This window comes from Microtus oregoni, unplaced genomic scaffold, assembly GCF_018167655.1.
Source record: "Microtus oregoni isolate MIOR12 unplaced genomic scaffold, Mior012 000107F_000, whole genome shotgun sequence".
Taxonomy (NCBI): Eukaryota; Metazoa; Chordata; class Mammalia; order Rodentia; family Cricetidae; genus Microtus; species Microtus oregoni.
The window spans coordinates 1,927,128-1,945,068 of NW_024544722.1; the positions used below are offsets into that span (position 1 = coordinate 1,927,128).

Below are 17,941 nucleotides of genomic sequence, written 5' to 3' on the forward strand. Positions count from 1 at the left end.
GCCAGTTTCACTTTTCACGCAAAATTTAGAGAATTTCAGGATTTCTTTCATGAAATAGTATGTAAAATGTAGGTGATTAAAGTAAGTTTATTTATAATTTCCATTCTTCTCAACTCGAACAAAGACTCAGCATTCAAAATTTCAGATTACAACACTCAGCCTCTTTTTTTTTTGTTTGTTTTGAAAGGAGGGTGTTTGTAGAGAACTGCTCGCTGTTAGCAGGTGAGCAGAGCAAGTTAAGCCCTCTGCTTTAATAGTGACTCCTCAGAGTCACTGCCAACACAGCTCACAAATCTGATTTTTCCCTTCCTTTTTTATGACAGATACCTCCACTTTGGTTCTAATAATTTCTACATGTATAAATTCATATGCTTTTGTGGTAAGAGATTTGTAACCAAAACTAATTTTAACTAAATATGGGTCCTAACACTTTGATAGATAGATTGAGAGTGAAAGAACTTTAAGAAAAATACTATAGTTGTGCAACATTTCCACCAAAACTCAGTCTTTATGTGGTTTATAATTATATATCACTCGAAACCTATTAAACTACTGCATTTAATTATAGCACCTCTAATTGCTAAGCTTTAAAAACTTGATGCCAGTCGGTAATCTTTGTTAGGGTCCAGTGTTATCTGTGTTCATATTGAAACAGTGTAAGAGAGAAAAATTCTATCAGAAATTAATTATATACAATAAATTTACTTTTAATAATTTGGGGAGAATACTAATATGTCTCTTACAAATTTACATTTAAAATGACTTTTTATGTGTGTGAAAGGGAGAAAGAGGAAGGGCTATGTAGGTATGTGAATCAGCCACGTTTAATAGTTTTTAACATATGAAAACCAGCTAATGAAATTGAGATATATTTCCATGTTTCCACCTTCCTTCCTTCCTTCCTTCCTTCCTTCCTTCCTTCCTTCCTTCCTTCCTTCTTTCCTTCCCTCCTTTTTTCTTTCCTTCCTTCCTTCCTGGAATCACTGATACACTATTCATTGCTAACAATGTAAACAGCTATGTCAGTATGTGTGTGTATACTTGATTAAGGTGAGGATCATTGAAACTAGGTTTTTGACTATATATATATACACACACACAATGTTTTGTGAAGTATTCTATGGTATAACAAAGTTTTGTGAGTATTTTCCCCTTCATTTCAGTTATCTATACTGAAATAATGTGGGCAGAACATGAGTATCTAGAAAGATGATAAAAATACATATTTAATGAGCTGATCAAATATCCTCATCTTCAAAGATGGTCTCTTGGTATATTGAAGGGGATTTGGATGTAGATGTAGATGTTTATGGTTCAGGGTATGTATCTATAGACCTATATTAAAATTTATTGAGTTCACCTCAAAATAAGTTGCTCTACTTCTTTCTTTAGAGGATGAAACTATCTCATTATTTTTTCTTGCTAACAAATAGTGTTGTAAATAGAACACAGCATTCAAGTGAGTTATATAATATGTGAATAAATATGAATTCTATTCTTATATTAAGGAAAGAAATGATAGTGGACGAATGTCCTTTCATTTCAGTACACATGGGGCTTAATTTGCTGGATGTTCTTTACAAGGATCGTATTTTTGGTCCCTATAGGTGATTTTTCCCCAATTCTCCGAGGTGGGAGGAGTTAACTGGATTTGTTTTTTCTGTGTTCTTTTAAATGGTCATATGAGTTTGGAAATATTCTACCATCCATTTTTTCCCATCAGTGCTCTTTTGAAAAGGTACCTTTATTTCATTTTATTTTTAAAAGCCTTGATTTTGAACATATTGTTTATTCACGTGTGTTAATACTTTGAAAATGGACATCTTAAATGCGTAAGTTGGAGGGTTACTAAATTTAAAATACTTACTGCCTGGAGCATGTATAAAAAACATTCTACTCTTATTTTACAGAACACATGAGTGTGAGTGGTATCAATGATTTCTACAGTGTTGCTTTTTCTTCTTTAGAGACTTTTGGGTTGTTGAAGTCTCACGTGTTTGGATTTTAACCACTAAGTTGTGGAATAATTTCCATAGCTTGGAAGTTCCATATGTGCCTTTTAAAAGATCTGAGAAGTGGGAGAAATACACTTTTCTCTTTTGCAAACTACTTTCAACCTCCAGCTATTTTCTACATTCTTGCTCTCCTTAGTCTCATCTCTCCTTCATATAAAAGATATTTAAAGAACAAAAACATATGTTCAGTTTGTAGCACTACAAACAATTAAAGCAACAGTGGTAGACTAGAAAGCAAGAGAAATTTTGAATGCTAAATATTTTCAGGGAACAGTGTTTACTTTTATTAGAGACAAACACTCCCCATGAACTAATTTAGGCAATAATTGTCTTAATATGGTTCTTTTTTAAAGGTAAGAAGCTATTTTCCTTGGATAATATTTTTCCTTTTTGTTGATAGAGAAATAATTTATGAAATTTAGTAGTTTATGTGTCTTTGCTACTTATTCACAAGTATAAAGACAACCAACCTATATATAGATAGGTTTAAGCTTCTTATTCATATTTATTTACACATGTGTAACAACTGCATACTTCCTGTAGTCTCATCCTACCCCCCTAACAATTTTTCTGTGTTTTATTATTCTGACACGTTGATGGGGTTGAAAGTTTTTGCCTTCATAGCATCAGACATGATTAACTGTTACTGTTACCTTTTAAATCCATCAGTTCTTCCTTAAAGAGGGCTACAACTGTAAAAGCTTGAAAAAGCCAATATAAAAGCTACTTCTGCAATGGCATTGGTGGGGAGTAGGGGAAAAAAGCAACCTTAAGAAAAGTAAAGCCCTATACAACAGCACTAACAACACTGGATTTTTAATGAAAATAATATTCTCATTATACAGAAATTGATAAGGTCATTATAAAAGACTGCTAGGTTATGGTATTGTTAAGGAAAAAGGCAACAAAAGAAGATAGCTTGAGATAGTATAATGATATGTATAATGCATATTAATATATTAATAAAGTATTGATTTCTATATTTGTATACTCACATAAATGCCTCCTAAAATATCTGTGTATGAGTTCACCTAAGAATTCAGGATAAGCTCAAAGTTAGTTGTTGTGTGGAGTTCTTTCGTAAGAAAAAGGAACATTGTAATCTACTCATTTTTATAAGATGTTTTATAAGAAATAGATTATTTGTATGAAGCAAAACAGAACCAATACGCTTATTACTATAAGTTTTGTGCTTATAGATACACCTCTATAAAATCAATATCATGGGATTGGAAAGATGACTCAGTGTTGAAGAGAGTTTCCTCCTCTTCTAGAGAACTCCAGGTTGTCTCCTTGAATCCATGTTATGTGCCTCACAACTGCCTTAAACTCCAGGGAATGGAGTACCATCTTCTGAACTCTGTGAACGCTCACACACATGTGGCATGCACACAGAGAGACACAGACATAAACATACATAAAACATTTTTTTAAAAACAATCAACATTATGTATAAAGGGGATATATCTGTGAATATACACGCAACATGTGGCGTGTCTCATAGAAAACACATCTGCATGTTTTACTATACAGCTGCAAATAATCAGGCAATATGTAAAAATCAAGGCACCATTTGTGATAATCGTTACCTATTAAAGTGATTCAATAATTATGATTTGTCTAAGAAAATATCTCTCTTTCAGAGTATGAGGATAAGGTGTCTTCATTGCTGGAAATTTGTATTTTGTTTATTTATTCAAATGCACCAACCAAAAGAAAGTTGGACAAAGAATTTCTGTACGAGTAAAACCTTAAAATAGAGTTGTATCATATTTGGCAAATTATTCATTAGCTACCACTACATGTAGCAATCCCTTATTCTATGGAAGGATTTATGAAATTAATAATACATGTAAAATTATATGTGGGAATGGAAATATGACTATAATAAATCAAAATTCTCCCCAAATTTCTCATAATCTTTTCTTTCCTCTTTTACAAGCCAGATAGGGATTGAAGCAAACAGTTTACTTAGACCCAGGGAGCGCCTTAAAACAATCACTACATAAAATCATATCCCCATACCTACTAGAAGGGCAACTGACAGGACTGGGGAGAAGGAAGAAGGATGAGAACGTGTAAGAAACATAGAAGTCCCGGGAAGGTTTCGGTCTAATTTCGGGGGCAGCAGTGGGGTGGGGTGGGGTCAGGGGGAACAAACTAGAAGACACTGGTTGGCAAAGACATTGTGTTCTGGGAGAACACTATAAAATAGTCTTACCCACCTGGCTTTCCACCATTGAGGTATACATTTTATGTGAGCCATAGGTGTGGGTGTACAAACAGGTTTTGTGTGTGAGAGTATATTTCTGAGCCGAAAGGGCAAAAGTCATAGGAATAGAATCCAGAATCAAAACAAAAACTAATGATTTCTAACCCGAAGCAAAGCAAATGCCTTGCTTACCCAGGATGTGCCTCTTTAAATGCTCTACTTCACACACAACACAATAAGGCCAGGAGAAGAATACATTTTTTTTGGAAAAATGTTTTATTTAAACCTTTAAATCTTTTACAACAATAAAATATTGCGTCAATATAAACCCCTTGACTAAAACTGTTCACATCAAACATTACAGCAAATTGTTTTCTTTTTGACACCCAACTCATCTTTGAAACCATTTCTATTTAAACACAATGCAGAATTTATTGAAAATAAATAACTGTTGGCAACTGCAATAGGCAATTTGAATAAAATAGTTGGAAAAGCAACTCTTAATGAAAATAGCGTTTATTATACATCAGTTACTAAATGAATAAACTAAATGATCTTTTTTAAATTAATAACTTCAAAAACGCTTAATATACAAAACTGTACAATTATAAAGTCGGCAGAAATATTTGGGTTAACTCAGGTTTGAACCATAGCGTTTAACTGCAAAGAAAAAAAAATTAAAAAACCCACCACCCTCGAACATTTGTAAAACATGAATTCAACTAGGGGAATAAAATCGCAGAACTAAAACCTAAAAGTAAGAGAATGCAGAGGCTTGAGAAAAAATTAGAAGAAGAAAAGAAAAAAGAAAAGAAAAGAAAGAACAAAAAGAAAAAAAAACTAGCAAAAAAGTCCGGGATTTGAATTAATATATGCTTTTCAACCTGCGGCTAGAGAAGACACTGTGGTCAACCAGAGGCCTGGCAGCCCATACTAGCGCACGTCTTCTACAAGGAGCAGAAGGTTTTCTTGTTCTTAGGTAGTTTGAAGCTTTGTCTACCGCAGCTGCGCCTGCAGGCTGAATCCGGAGATCAGCCTGGCGTGCTGAGATCCCCTTCAGGTCAGGCCCGCAGTTACTGGCTGGGCATGGGCGCTTCACTGGGCCAGCACAGAGTGCTTGTTGAGGATGAGGTGCACTTATGAACCTGTCCTGTGGACTTGAGAGAAAGCTAGCCATAAAGCCACGGCAACCGCTTAATTTTGGGATCTCTACATAGTCTAGCGAGAATTTTTTTTAAGTTTTTTTTTATGCAATAATACGGTACACACAACTATCTACACACACACATTTGCACGCGCACGCACACACGCACAGAAATACATACACACATATTTTTGATTTTTTTAAGAAAAAAAAGCATAAACTCAGCCGCCCAGGCGCTCCCTAGCTTGCTCAATCTTCGCCATGGGCTTCCACCAGCTGTGCTCATCAAAGACGCTGAGATGGGCTCCCCAAGAGCTCACTCAGACCTTGGTATATACAAGAGGGAGAAGGTGGTACACGGCTGGACCAGAATTTCCGTGACTTTTGCTAATCATTTTATTGTCGCTCCGCACTAAGCAAAGGGTGTCTGTTAACCCACCCCCTCACCACCCTACTGAGAGTGTTTCTCACCCTGAAAGCGAGCGGCGGGGAACTGGGAGGCGCTGGCCCAATCTGTCGCCAGCGTCTTTTGGTCCTGGTCTCAGGTGAAAGCCACCATTCCTGAAGGCAAAGTCTTTCATCTAGGAGAGTGTAAGTGGGTAGCGCAGGTTGTCAACCTGACTATGCTGGCAGCCTGTGGGAAACTTCAGGCACAGACATTTACGACCTGGGTAAATTCAGAATCCTTCTGGTTCCTCAAACCCCATTTTTTGCGCACCACTGCTGAATCCTTCTGGGGTTTATGTTGTGGAAGCCTTCAGAGACTCCACAGTAGCAAAAAACAGGAGGCAAAAAGCAGCGAAATAGCCTCTCTTACTTTAGGTTTCTTTGCAAACCCATTCAGTTTGCTTGTTCTGCCCACATAGGCACTCAGTCCCAGGGGAAAAAATAGAAACATCAACTTTCTCCATGGTATTTCTCTCCATGCAGATTCGAAAGTGTGGGAGTGCAAGAGGTGAGCATTTTTCTCTTTCCTCCTTCCAGCCTCCCCTCCCTTTTTAAGCAATTAAAAACCCATCAGCTGAATGAAGAAATAATAATACTAGCAATAATAATGTGAAGTGGTCGATTAGATACAAATTATCTCACAAATATTGTGTACAGCTTGTAGTAAAACACCGCAGACATTTAGAAACGCTATAGAAGTTTTAAAAAATGCAAAACTAGTCTATTGTAAAACAGATTTCACCTGAAATACAGCTGCTATAACCAAGGCGCTGAAAGGTTATTCATAGGCACACATCTGTCTTCCCACCCTCTCCCGCCCCCACCCCTGTTACCCAGCTCCTTGCCCTTTTTAGAGAGGAGCAACCAAACAAATCTTACTCAGAGTAAACAATATGTATTGATCAGCAGAAAAGGTTGGAGGAAAATTGCCCTTGCAGCAGGGACTATGAGGTCCCCACCTGGACTGCTTAATACAATTGTGTTTCAGAGTTGAGAATCCTGAATGCGTGCGTGCATGTGTGTGTGTGTGTGTGTGTGTGTGTGTGTGTGTGTTTCCTTTCTTAACATAAGTTAGAAACCCCTGTGGAGGAAAGAAAGAAAGAGCTAGCAAGCTAGAGAGATAGCAATAATAAAGACTGTAGTGATGAAAGGAAGGAAAGGAGTGAGAATGATATCCGCACTGCTCCCAGTGCTGCGGACCACCTTCTGGCTTCCTCCAGTCAGAGATCGTGGCAGGACGCGTCTGTTTTCACCGCGTGCGAATAAACCTCGTGTGGCTGCTGATCCCCAGGCGGAGTCATTCTTTTTTCTTTTTGTCTTCTATTACAGAACCAGACACGCACCACTTCTTTCTCCAACTGGAGGCTGTCTGCCAGCGAGGAGATCTCCTGCGCTGCAGGCTTGGGACACTTGAGGAAATGCGTTTCCAGGACGCCCTTGACACTCACCTCGATGGAGGTTCGCTTCTTGCGCTTGCGGCCCTGAGCGGCGATCTTGTCAATACTGGTAGGGCTTCCAGTGGATGAATCAGCCTCCTCCAGCCACTTATTGAGCAGGGGTTTCAGCTTGCACATATTCTTGAAGCTCAGTTGCAAGGCCTCGAACCTGCAGATGGTGGTCTGCGAGAACACGTTGCCATACAGGGTGCCCAGTGCCAGCCCCACGTCGGCTTGCGTGAACCCCAACTTGATTCTTCTTTGTTTGAATTGTTTGGCGAACTGTTCCAACTCATCAGAGGTTGGAGTCTCCTCATCCGAGTGGTCTTGGCAGTGGTGCGAGCCCAGCTCACCATGGTCTGGAGGCTCCCGGAGCACTGGATGCAGGCTCTGTGTGGAGGCAGCAGCTGGTGGTGGAGTGAGTCCCCCATGCTCCAGCATACCGCTCACCGTGAATCCCGGCTGCGAGTACACGTTGAGGGGTTGACCGCTAGACGGGATGGACGAGTTTGGAGCTGGGCTCGCTCCCCAGGCATTCGGATGGTTAGTATGGGGCGAGTGGTGGGCTACGTGCGGCGAGCGGTGATGGATGATTGCTCCCAGTTGCAGATCTTCGCGTCCAGGCTTCACATCCGGCTGGTCCAGGGGGCTGGTGGCCAATGTAGAGGACCACGGGCCCCCGTCGCTCAGACTGGTCACCCAGTGATGCCCTAGGGGATGCCCATTGCTGGGAACTCCCTGCAAGTAGTCACTTTGGAGAAGTTTCTGAGGATTGCGGAAAGGACTTCCCTGCTGCATGACCGCAGAGTCCGCATGGACGAGGGAACTGGAACTGAGAATGCTGTAGGGATTCGAGGCAGCTGTGGCCATGGTCGATGAGGATCCTCTACTAGTTATAATGTGGCAAAGGGAGCAGCTTCAGCCTTTGACATCTATGGTGCGGGGGAACCAAAGCCGCTAGCGCGGGTTACCGGCACCCGCCAAGGCCAATCGCAGCTCGACTTGGCCTGGCCAGGCATAAACTCAGCCAATGATGGTGCGGGAGGCCGAGCTCGCTTTCCAAATTAAGCTGGCGAAGCTCCGGAGTTTCAGTGAGACCCAAGCAGGAAGTGAATCAATCTTTAGGCTCCATTGGCTGCCTAGCTCAGAGTGGCAGCGGCTCTTTTAGTTAACCCTTTCCCCCCTCCTGGAGACCAAGTGTTTGTTTGTGACGGAGAAAGGCTGTATTTGTGTAGAGTGGAAGTGAGGCTACCTTTGGTTTCAGATCTCCCTTTAGCTTACTGAAATAAAAAAAAAAAGAAAGAAAGAAAGAAAAAGGAAGGAAGAAAGAGAAATTAAAATGTCATTTTGATCTTACTGCATTAAAATTTTCAGATTTAGTTAGTTAGCACTTTGGGTTACTGTGTGGTGGGGACTGCAAAATAAAACGCATCTACAAACTTTGAGCAATGCAATGTTTTAGGTCAGAGCCCAAAAAGAAAATTCATTATCTAATAAAAGCTATTCTAATTTATTTTGCTCCTGTTACATTTACAAGAAACAAAAAAGCTCTAGGAAAAAGATTTCTGCTTTTTTTTTTTTTAATTTTTGACTCAGGGCATGAAGAGTTGAGGGTTTACGAATGTAAATCTTAAAGTGCTCCTTGGAAGACTCAGTCAGTTTGAAGTTTGCTGGTTAATTGGAAATCTGACTTTATCTTTGCTCCCCTGTCAGTTCCCATCAGAGGTCTCTCAGCAGCTTGTTGAAGCAGGCAGTCATCTTCCACACTCACCCTAGATGCACGCAGCAAACCCAGTCCCCGTTCCCAACAGGCAGACTGGAAAGCACTCAGAACACCAAGCAAGCCCAGTGTTGTCCCCGGAAAAAACTCTTTGAAACCTTTACAGCCCGCTTCCTTAGCAGAGTGATAGAAATACTGAGAAATGTGCTTTCTCTACTGTTCTTTCAAAATGTAGAGAACCAGAGAGACAAGGAAAGAGAAGACAGGAGGGGGGGGGGGGGGAGAAAAGGGTAGTGGGAAAGAGGGAGAGAAACCGAGAAACAGGAGAGAGATCTTGGTGGCTAGGCATCTTGCACAGTTTTTCCATTTCTCCACAGCTGCCACAAAGCTTGAATTAGCTTTCAGCCCGGGGGACCCGACCGCTTTCAAATTTTGTTTAAAGGAAAGACATACCCTCCTAGGCTTTTCCAAGTTAGAGAAGAGCAAGTCCATGTGCTCCACAGCCCCACGCAAAGGTGTTGCTTGGAAGCAGAGTTGGTGGAAATGCAAAGATGTTACAATTACACTAGCTCAGAAAAGACAAGAAACACACAACACCCAATACCAAATGTGAAGTTGTTTTTTTTTTTAAATGACCTTTCGTTCGGTAATTTTGGAGGCAACCTAGCTGTGTAATTATATTTGCTCTAACAGAAGACGGCATCAGAGTTCCCTTATTGGTTTGAAATTCCATTAAATATATTGCAAGAGCTTCCTAGGTTAAGCTTGATTTAAATTTGCATACATTTTCATATATTTAGCTGAAATAAAAGAAGGCTTGCAGCTACCAGAAAGTCATTAAGGCATTAGTTTCTCTAAGAAGACAGATCTGAAGAAAATGCAAGAAAATGAGAAAAAAATTAAAAGCAAGGTGAGCTTATTCTGTCATTCCTTTATATAGCGGAAGAGTATCTATTTCCTGTGAAATTGGTGATTATTTTTATGACAGCACAAAGTAATAGGAGCAGAGATTGGTAAATGTAAATGCGCGTTTGTTAGGTGAGAAAACCTGGCATCTGTTTGAAATCTTTCTTTTGCTCTTAAAGATAAACACAGTAATTATTGGCAGAGAGGATCTTTCGCCATCCTCCCTGCTTCACCCTGCTTTTTCATTGAAATTGTAGGTTCATTTGCTGATGCCCTATTGTAAGGGCTTATCTGCTTTTAACCTAGAAATCGATTCATTCCCTCTGCCTCTCCCTGTCTCCCTCCCTCCTTCCATTCCTCCCTCCCTCCCACCCTCTGTCCTTCCCTCCCTCCCTCTTACACTCTTGTGCGCAGGCACTCTCTCTCCATCTCTGTGTGTCTGTTTCTATATGTCTTCTCTTTTCTGTGGAGGAATGAGGTAGGCTGTTTTTCACTGCTGAATGTATGCATTATCATTTACAAGAATGCAATCCAATTTGTGCCTGAACTTATGCTTCTCAAGAAATAAGAACTCATTAAAATCAAACAAAAAGAAGTTTTCGGTGCTCGATTAGACTGCCTGTTTGGTGATCATTTGCTAGTATTTGTTGGGTCAGCTGAAAGGTCAAAGGAAATTTCTTGAAGAAACCCTATGTGTAAAACTCCGATCATGATTATAGCCAGGTTGTTGGTATGTTTAACACCCCCACCTAGCAGCTGCATTTGGGTGAAAGTATTGCTTCTCTCTGTTAAGGAGGTGAAGATAATTATCTAATTATCGTCTGATAAAGCAAAAAAAAAGCATCCTTTTCTTGTTCTGACTAGAAAGAATGTTTGGAGTCCACATTACTCTTAGTCTTGCCCTTGCTTTGCTTTGGTAACCGAGGTTTTGCTATTAAGCAAAAGTAGCTCAGATCATTAATCCCAAGTCAGGAGGTAGGGGGAGGGTAGTAAGGAGGATACATCTACACCCAGGAAAAGGCTTTTCATAGCCCTGTATTCTAGCCTTTAATTTCAGAATAGATTTTTATTATGAGCAGAAATTCTTACCATTCCCTTTCCTTCTCCCTTCCTTTCCCTCTCTTCAACTCTTGAATCTTTTCTCCTCTCCCCTCTTCCTCCTCTCATTTAAAAATTGTTTTCTGTGAGTATAGATAATGTCTATCTCATTAGGTGCAATCACTCCCTATAGCAGATGTAAAAAGTCTTCCCTTATATATGACATATTTTGCTTTCTGAAGAAAATATCTACATGTAGTGAAATCTTCTTGCTGTTCTAACTAATCTACTAGAGAGGTTTCCTTCGCCCACTCCTGTCAGTCTAACTTCCCAAGTGTAACAGATGCCGCTCTCAAGCGCTCCTTTCTGTGGCTTCTCTTTATTCAGCCTTGCATATTTCTCCCCATGATCTGGGTTTCCATAGAGAGAGGAATAAAAGGGGGGACCATGGTCACAAATCCCCTGCCCCATGCAAAATAAAAGAGCTTCATTCAATAGACGACCCTGTCTGGACATGGGAGAAAAATAAGTCCAAGCAAAGCTACTGTTGCAAAGAGCTGGTAACTTATTTTTCATAGACTGCAATTTGCCTTAAACTCCAAGTCACCCCTACTAAGCTTGATCTTTCTGGCATCTGGGCCAAAGACATATCTTGGTGTGCTCCTCATGCAGATCTTCAAGTTCACTCCAGGTCCTCAGTCGGATTCCCCTATCCCCTCTAGAGCTAATGGTTTGAATTATATGACAAAAGCTATCGAACCTATAGGGCTGGGGCAGCTAAAAGTCGCCCTAGATAGGAACTGGGCTTTGAAGTGGAGGAAATGTAATTGTAGCAAATCTACTACCTTTCTCCCACAAGACTGTAGAAGTTTCAGTTCTTGGATCATACAAGCATCTTCATTCCCTGTTGAGATGTTTCACACTCCAGTTTCCCACCCCACATTTTTCACATCCCTTTATTCTTTTCAATAAGGGCAATACAATTCATTTGGAAAAGAAAGATTTGCTTGATTTACTTATACTTTCATCTATTTATTGGTTTGGAGTTTCAGATAGCTTTTCTTCCTAAAAAAAATTGAAAAGATGCAAGTTTCTGAGTGTCTTTGCAGAGACTCAAGCCTCTTGTTTCCAAGCAAGGAAGGATTCACAAAAGAAATTAAGCAGATTAATGTGGTTCAGGTCTCGCTCCTGTAGAAGCATGCTAGCATGGCTCCAGCTGGGTAGTCTGCATCCAGACTCATTCTGAAAGTGCCCCAGCCATGGTGATTATGATTCTTGCAGATTTAATATTTGAGTGTAGATTATGAAGTATTCTCATTATTTGTACAAATTGGGGAAGGGAGGAGAAAGGCTGTCAGGAGCTGAAGCTGGCAGAGGGTGGGGGTGGGAGTCCGGAAAGGAGTCTAAAAAGCCAGATTTCCTTGTGTGTAATATAGCATGAAACTGCAGACAGTAGGATGTGGCACATGGGCATGACCTCTAGACTGAAAATGTCACCTTCAACACAAGTTCGCTCTGGAAACAGGACAAGTTAGATTGGGTTGGCTAGGGGCAAGCACAAATTTTTTTTTTGAAAGCTAGGAGCTTATAAAGAAGTGGAAACAATTGAACAGCTTCTGAAAGGAGCAGAGAAATAAGCATTTTTCCCCCCGCATCTGTACACTAAGCTCATAAGACATTTTGGATGGGAGGCACAGCTACCCTTCAGAGCAGTATGTTGTTCACTGTACCTCCTTCAATATATCCCTCTCCTTTCTTTCTTTCCATTTTTGTTTTGTCTTTTTTCCTCCTTCCTTCCTTTTTCCATCTTTCTTTCTTTTAAAATGTTCATCTTTTAAAAACTATAACAAGGTAAGGAAAAAAATCTCACCATATTCTGGGGGATAATTTAAAATACAGTAATTTTGACAGCATTAGTTAATATCAAGGACACAAATGCAATGAAGTTCATTTTAAGAGTCTTTTATCTTTTCTTGAGTGTGAAGAACCAGTAGCATAAAGTAGAAACGATAACAGAAACAGGGTAATGTACAAAACTACAATATTATTCATGACAATTTTATGTGAATACCACAACCTGTGAGAACTAGACATTTGCTAGCTAAATTTAACGTTGATGGAGGAAATGCTGTGGCATTGTGTGGCTGAGGCACAGACAGGATGGTTAAAATATAAGAAGAGACAATAGAGACCCTGGCTGCTTAGGGGAAGGATGCTTGTTTCCACAGCTACATTCCCAGATCTCCTTGACCCAGTCTCAGATTCTCTCCTGGGGTCACCTCTTCCCTTGCTTGAGCTATTGTCAGTACATGAACCCTGATCTTATGGGGTCCCAGGGAATGAACTCTAAGGAGACAACTCTGTGTAGTACTCAGCATGGCTATCACCCTCCCATCAGGATTTGAGGTGTCTAAGAATAATTGTGAGGGGGTTGGTTGGCAGTCACTTGTTTTGCACTGCTGACTGAGTCTAGCTTTGTGAGACTCAGTTGAGACTTTTACAATGTACAGATCTCATACAGAATTACTGATCTTTTTGGTTTTATATGGAGTCACAGAATGACTCTATACATAAACGGCAGTAATCTTTTTTTTTCAATTTAAATTAATCTCTAAAGTCAGAAATGGTGGATGTATTTAAAGACGAGAAAATAGTTCTATCTGCGTGATCAATCAGAGGGCATGTAAAGGTGACTTATTGTTTTAAATTCTATGGACTAATATTGGAAGAATCTATACAACTCAACTAATTGAACAGTATTGCTTTTAAAATAAGTAACTTTAGTGGTTACTAGAGTGTCTCCAAATTGAATTTCATTTCTTTCTTCATAGACTGATTAAGTTTTTAACATGAGAAGTTGTAAAAATGCTCTGGTTTCATTTAGAGATTCCATTTCTCTGCCCTAGTACTCTGTCCTTAGTGATTACTATATATCTGAAATGGCTAGCATTCCTTAAACTTTAACACATATGGGAATATAGGAAGGTTTTGCTCTACGTAGAAATATTAACTCCTTATGAGAGTATCTTTAGTGCATAATTTGATGAATATTCAGGGTTAATCTTACCACTTTTGGATTCAAATAGTAGGGAAAACCAAGGGATCAAATATAGCCAGATATTTTAATATATATATATATATATATATATATATATATATATATATATATATTAGACCTTTTAAAATTATTGTCATAGAAAGTGCAGAAACAGAACAATGTTAAGGACTATGAGACAGACATATACATCTCTCACACAAACATTGGGGAAAATTTTTACTCTATAAAGACATCTTAGGACCTTGTTTAAAATCAAGAATGCCAATGCTCCCACTTCTGTGAATGTAGTTTTAGTTCTTGGAGAACGGATGCTGTCTTTCTGGGTGTTCTTAAAATAGCCATCTTCTGCTATGTTTCTTTGTACTGATATCACTTTGCTCTGGCTCTGGATTTGTGGGATCTGTTTAACTCCTTTATTTCAGAAGAGGTGTATCTAATCTCACACTTGGTTTCCAGTTCCTATGGATACATAAATCAGTCCGTAGTATGCGTCTGCACCTATGCATATGTGTGCACATGTCTGCCTATGCATTTTATATTCAACAATAAAACTTTTAAAGAGCCTCTTTTCAAGGTACACAAGCTCAATTGGATAGTAAAAGAACCTAGCACTTCACTAGGCCTTCTTACTTAGTGAATTAATTTGAGGCTAGCATGTTATGTATTCTGGTGTTCTGGCAATTTCAATTCTACTTACACCAAAATAAGGAGAAATACAGGCAACAATAAGCAAAGAATTGACCCAAAGTGAGGAGAAATCTGGGAACTAACAGGAACCTACACTTGCTGGGGATTTTTGCTATTACCCCAATGAAGTAAACTTGGACTGACCTTAGCTCCTGAATGTATACAAACAGAGGTGTTTTGATCTGGTGGTTGCATTTGGGGTGGAGAAGGGTCATGGTTACTGCAAACATTCAACTGAGAAATCTTGTCTTAAATCTGAAGATGGTAATTCTCTGAGTCAAATGAGTTTTATTGCAAAAACAAGACAGCTATAAGAAGGGATATATTGACCTGGATTTTGGTGGTGGCACACACCTTTAATCCCAGCACTCGGGAGGCAGAGACAGGTCGAGACCACCCTGATCTTCAGAGCAAGTTCCAGAACAACCTCCAAAGCTACAGATAAACCCTGTCTCGAATACGGCTCCCCAGAAAAAAAAAAAAAGAAGGGATTTATTTTTGCTAATCCCTAGTTGCCATGACCCCTCACTTCTGTGTTTCTAGTCTTCTGTTTGGAGCAGAATCTGTATTGTAGAAGCTAGGTGGATTTCTTCCTCCTAGTGATGGAGGAATGGGTTAGGAATCTAGTGCATCCATCAAAGCCACTGTAATATTCCAGGGTCTTTTGAACACTCTTGTGCCTTAGATTGATCTTGCTGAGAATCTTTGTCCCTGAGCAGCACTGGCATCTTGCAGTGCAAACTGATCCTAGGCCTAAGCACATTTAAACTCATTTAAACTCTTTAGGCCCATGTTAAGTCAAAGCACCCAAAGTATTGACTTTCCCCCAAGTAATGCCCAGATCTGTCACAGAAAGATGCTTTTTCTAGCTCTGCTCTCTTAGTCTTCCCACCTCCTGCAAATTGGGATTCTTTCATGAGAATAATACTTGTATGAATGTGCACTGTGGTGATATCTATACTAAAGGTTTCATTTAGGCATTATGAAATAAATTTTCCCACATTGAGGACAGCAAGATTTAAACCTCACATCTTCCTTTAAAAGAAAAAAAAATTCCTGTGTTTAATTAATTCTGGTGGGTGGGAATCCTTAGATGATTAAGGGAATGTGTGTAGGATAACATAAATATCAAAGCTCAAATTTTTTCTGTTCATCTATACATATTTTAATGCACCCAAATGAATAGTGAAAATGACTTTTTCTTTTCCTCATCTATACTTAATACTTTTGGTTTAGGAGAACAATTGGAAGTCCTGTTTGAAATAAAGCCATAAGCAGAATTACATTTGTTTTCATCATTACCTTTAAATGTAATCTTTCCTCAGGTGTTCAATGTAAATATTAGTTATGCTCCCACAAATAAATGGAATCCAAATCTCTCTCTCTCTCTCTCTCTCTCTCTCTCTCTCTCTCTCTCTCTCTCTCTCTTTCTCTGTGTGTGTGTGTGTGCGCAAGAGATAGATGATAGAAGAACAAGCCTATTTGTAAATTTTCTTATGTAATGATCTTAACTCTGATTATAGATCTTAGATTCACAAGAACCGAGGGGTAGAAATGGAGAGGCTTGTTTTTAGCTTCTAGTTTATCCTGTGTTAATATATTTGTAATAAATAGTGATATCTGAGCCTTCACCTTTTATATGAACTCTCTCAGAATAGAAGAAATGCATTCTCAAACATACTTTTTGTGGTTTCAATATCACTAAGGAGTCTGTTAAAATTTCCCAATAGGATGAAAATGAGTTACAAGAAGCAAAGAGAAACTCTTTGGAAAAGAGAATAAGAGAATTTTTTTCCCTGAAATCTTAATATTACAAGTGGAACGTAAGGAAGCTTTTGTAAAACACATTTAGTGAGATGCTGACTTGCATTACAGCTATGCTTCCTCTTTTCATGCCTTTAAAGCAAATTTCTTAACAGACAGTTGGATATAAAAAAGTAACTAGTAATCCATCCTACAATATTTTAAATTAAGATAATCTACATATTCTATAAAATAAAACAAAAATGAAGTTATTAGAAGGCATAAATTTGTGGAGAATAATACAATGATGTTTAGTGTAAAAAAGAAATTCTGTTAAATTTTTCCAGCTTTTAAGTATTTGTTATAAACTCTTCTCAATGATTGTCTGGACATGATAGTGAACTCTGTGTCATCAACAGCATAGCAATGATTATTATTTCTTTATGGGAGATGCTTGCTTTTGGATGTGATTGTTGAAAGTAAATAATGTTCATTAAGTGAGCGAACTCTAAGCAATGATGAAGGTTTGTTGAGAAATATACATTGAAGTGTTCCCAGTTTTCATTTTCATAGTAGGACTCTGTTTTCAGATATGTTAGATTATTTCTCATTTGGTGTATCTGCAAACTGCTTTGAAATGGCTAGTAGTATATAAGTACATTGCAAGTGAACCTAGTGAATTAAGATGATTCTGTATCAGTTTAATTTATGTTTTATAGTTAGTTTAGCATTCTGATTGGATTGCCTTGGTAATGTGAATTGCCTCCAGCTGCTGATGATACGGCTTTAATTCTGTTTTAAAGGTCATGTAAACATGTGCCTGTAGCATAAGGAATGCAGATTCAATTCCCTTTTAATGTTTCCTCATTCACTTCAAAACCTTCACCTAGAAAATTAGTAGGATTGAACAAACTATTTTAGTGTTATGATTTCATTAAAATCCTCTTTCAATGCTTTACTTTTCCTTTTGCAGGGTAAAGAAGTCTTCCTCTGCTTTGCAATACATAGCTCTTGCAACATCCATCATTCATACTGGAGGCAGAAAAAACATTTTTGTTAAGATCTATTTACTTTTCTAGCACTTTTACTAAGAAAAAGCTGAGAACTTAATTTCAGACTCCTTTTAGCTGGAGGTAAAAAAGATAGACACAAAACAAGCTACATAATCTAGCTACATTTTAGACTGCCATAAAACAGGTTATTATTTAGGGATATAGGAACTTACAAATATTTTTACATTTTGTTCACAACTAAAAATAAACTGTGGAAAGCATGCATTGCTAAAAATATAATTCACATAGAGTTGAGTGAGTATAATGCTTCACTGTTTCCAAACAGATGTGTAAAACACGTGAATTATGACCTTCAGGTTCTATGGTTTAAATACAGGTGGCTATGTTGAGAGGTTGCTCTTTACATTAACTTAAAAAAATAATTTTGTGATTATACCATCATATCCATTAATACTTTGTAAAACATACCAAAAAATGAAATGCTTTTTTTTTTTACAAGATATCTAATTCTTAGTGGATGAT

The 17,941-nt window shown here is 38.6% G+C and overlaps 1 protein-coding gene across 1 annotated transcript; it reads right to left on the reverse strand.

Annotated features, from left to right (window-relative positions):
* Nucleotides 1–6,657: 6,657 nt before the first annotated feature.
* Nucleotides 6,658–8,124, reverse strand: LOC121443447 (POU domain, class 3, transcription factor 4). Its single transcript, XM_041645202.1, has one exon. The coding sequence runs from the start codon at nucleotides 8,122–8,124 to the stop codon at nucleotides 7,039–7,041; it is 1,086 nt and encodes a 361-aa protein (XP_041501136.1). The 3' UTR covers nucleotides 6,658–7,038.
* Nucleotides 8,125–17,941: the final 9,817 nt, after the last annotated feature.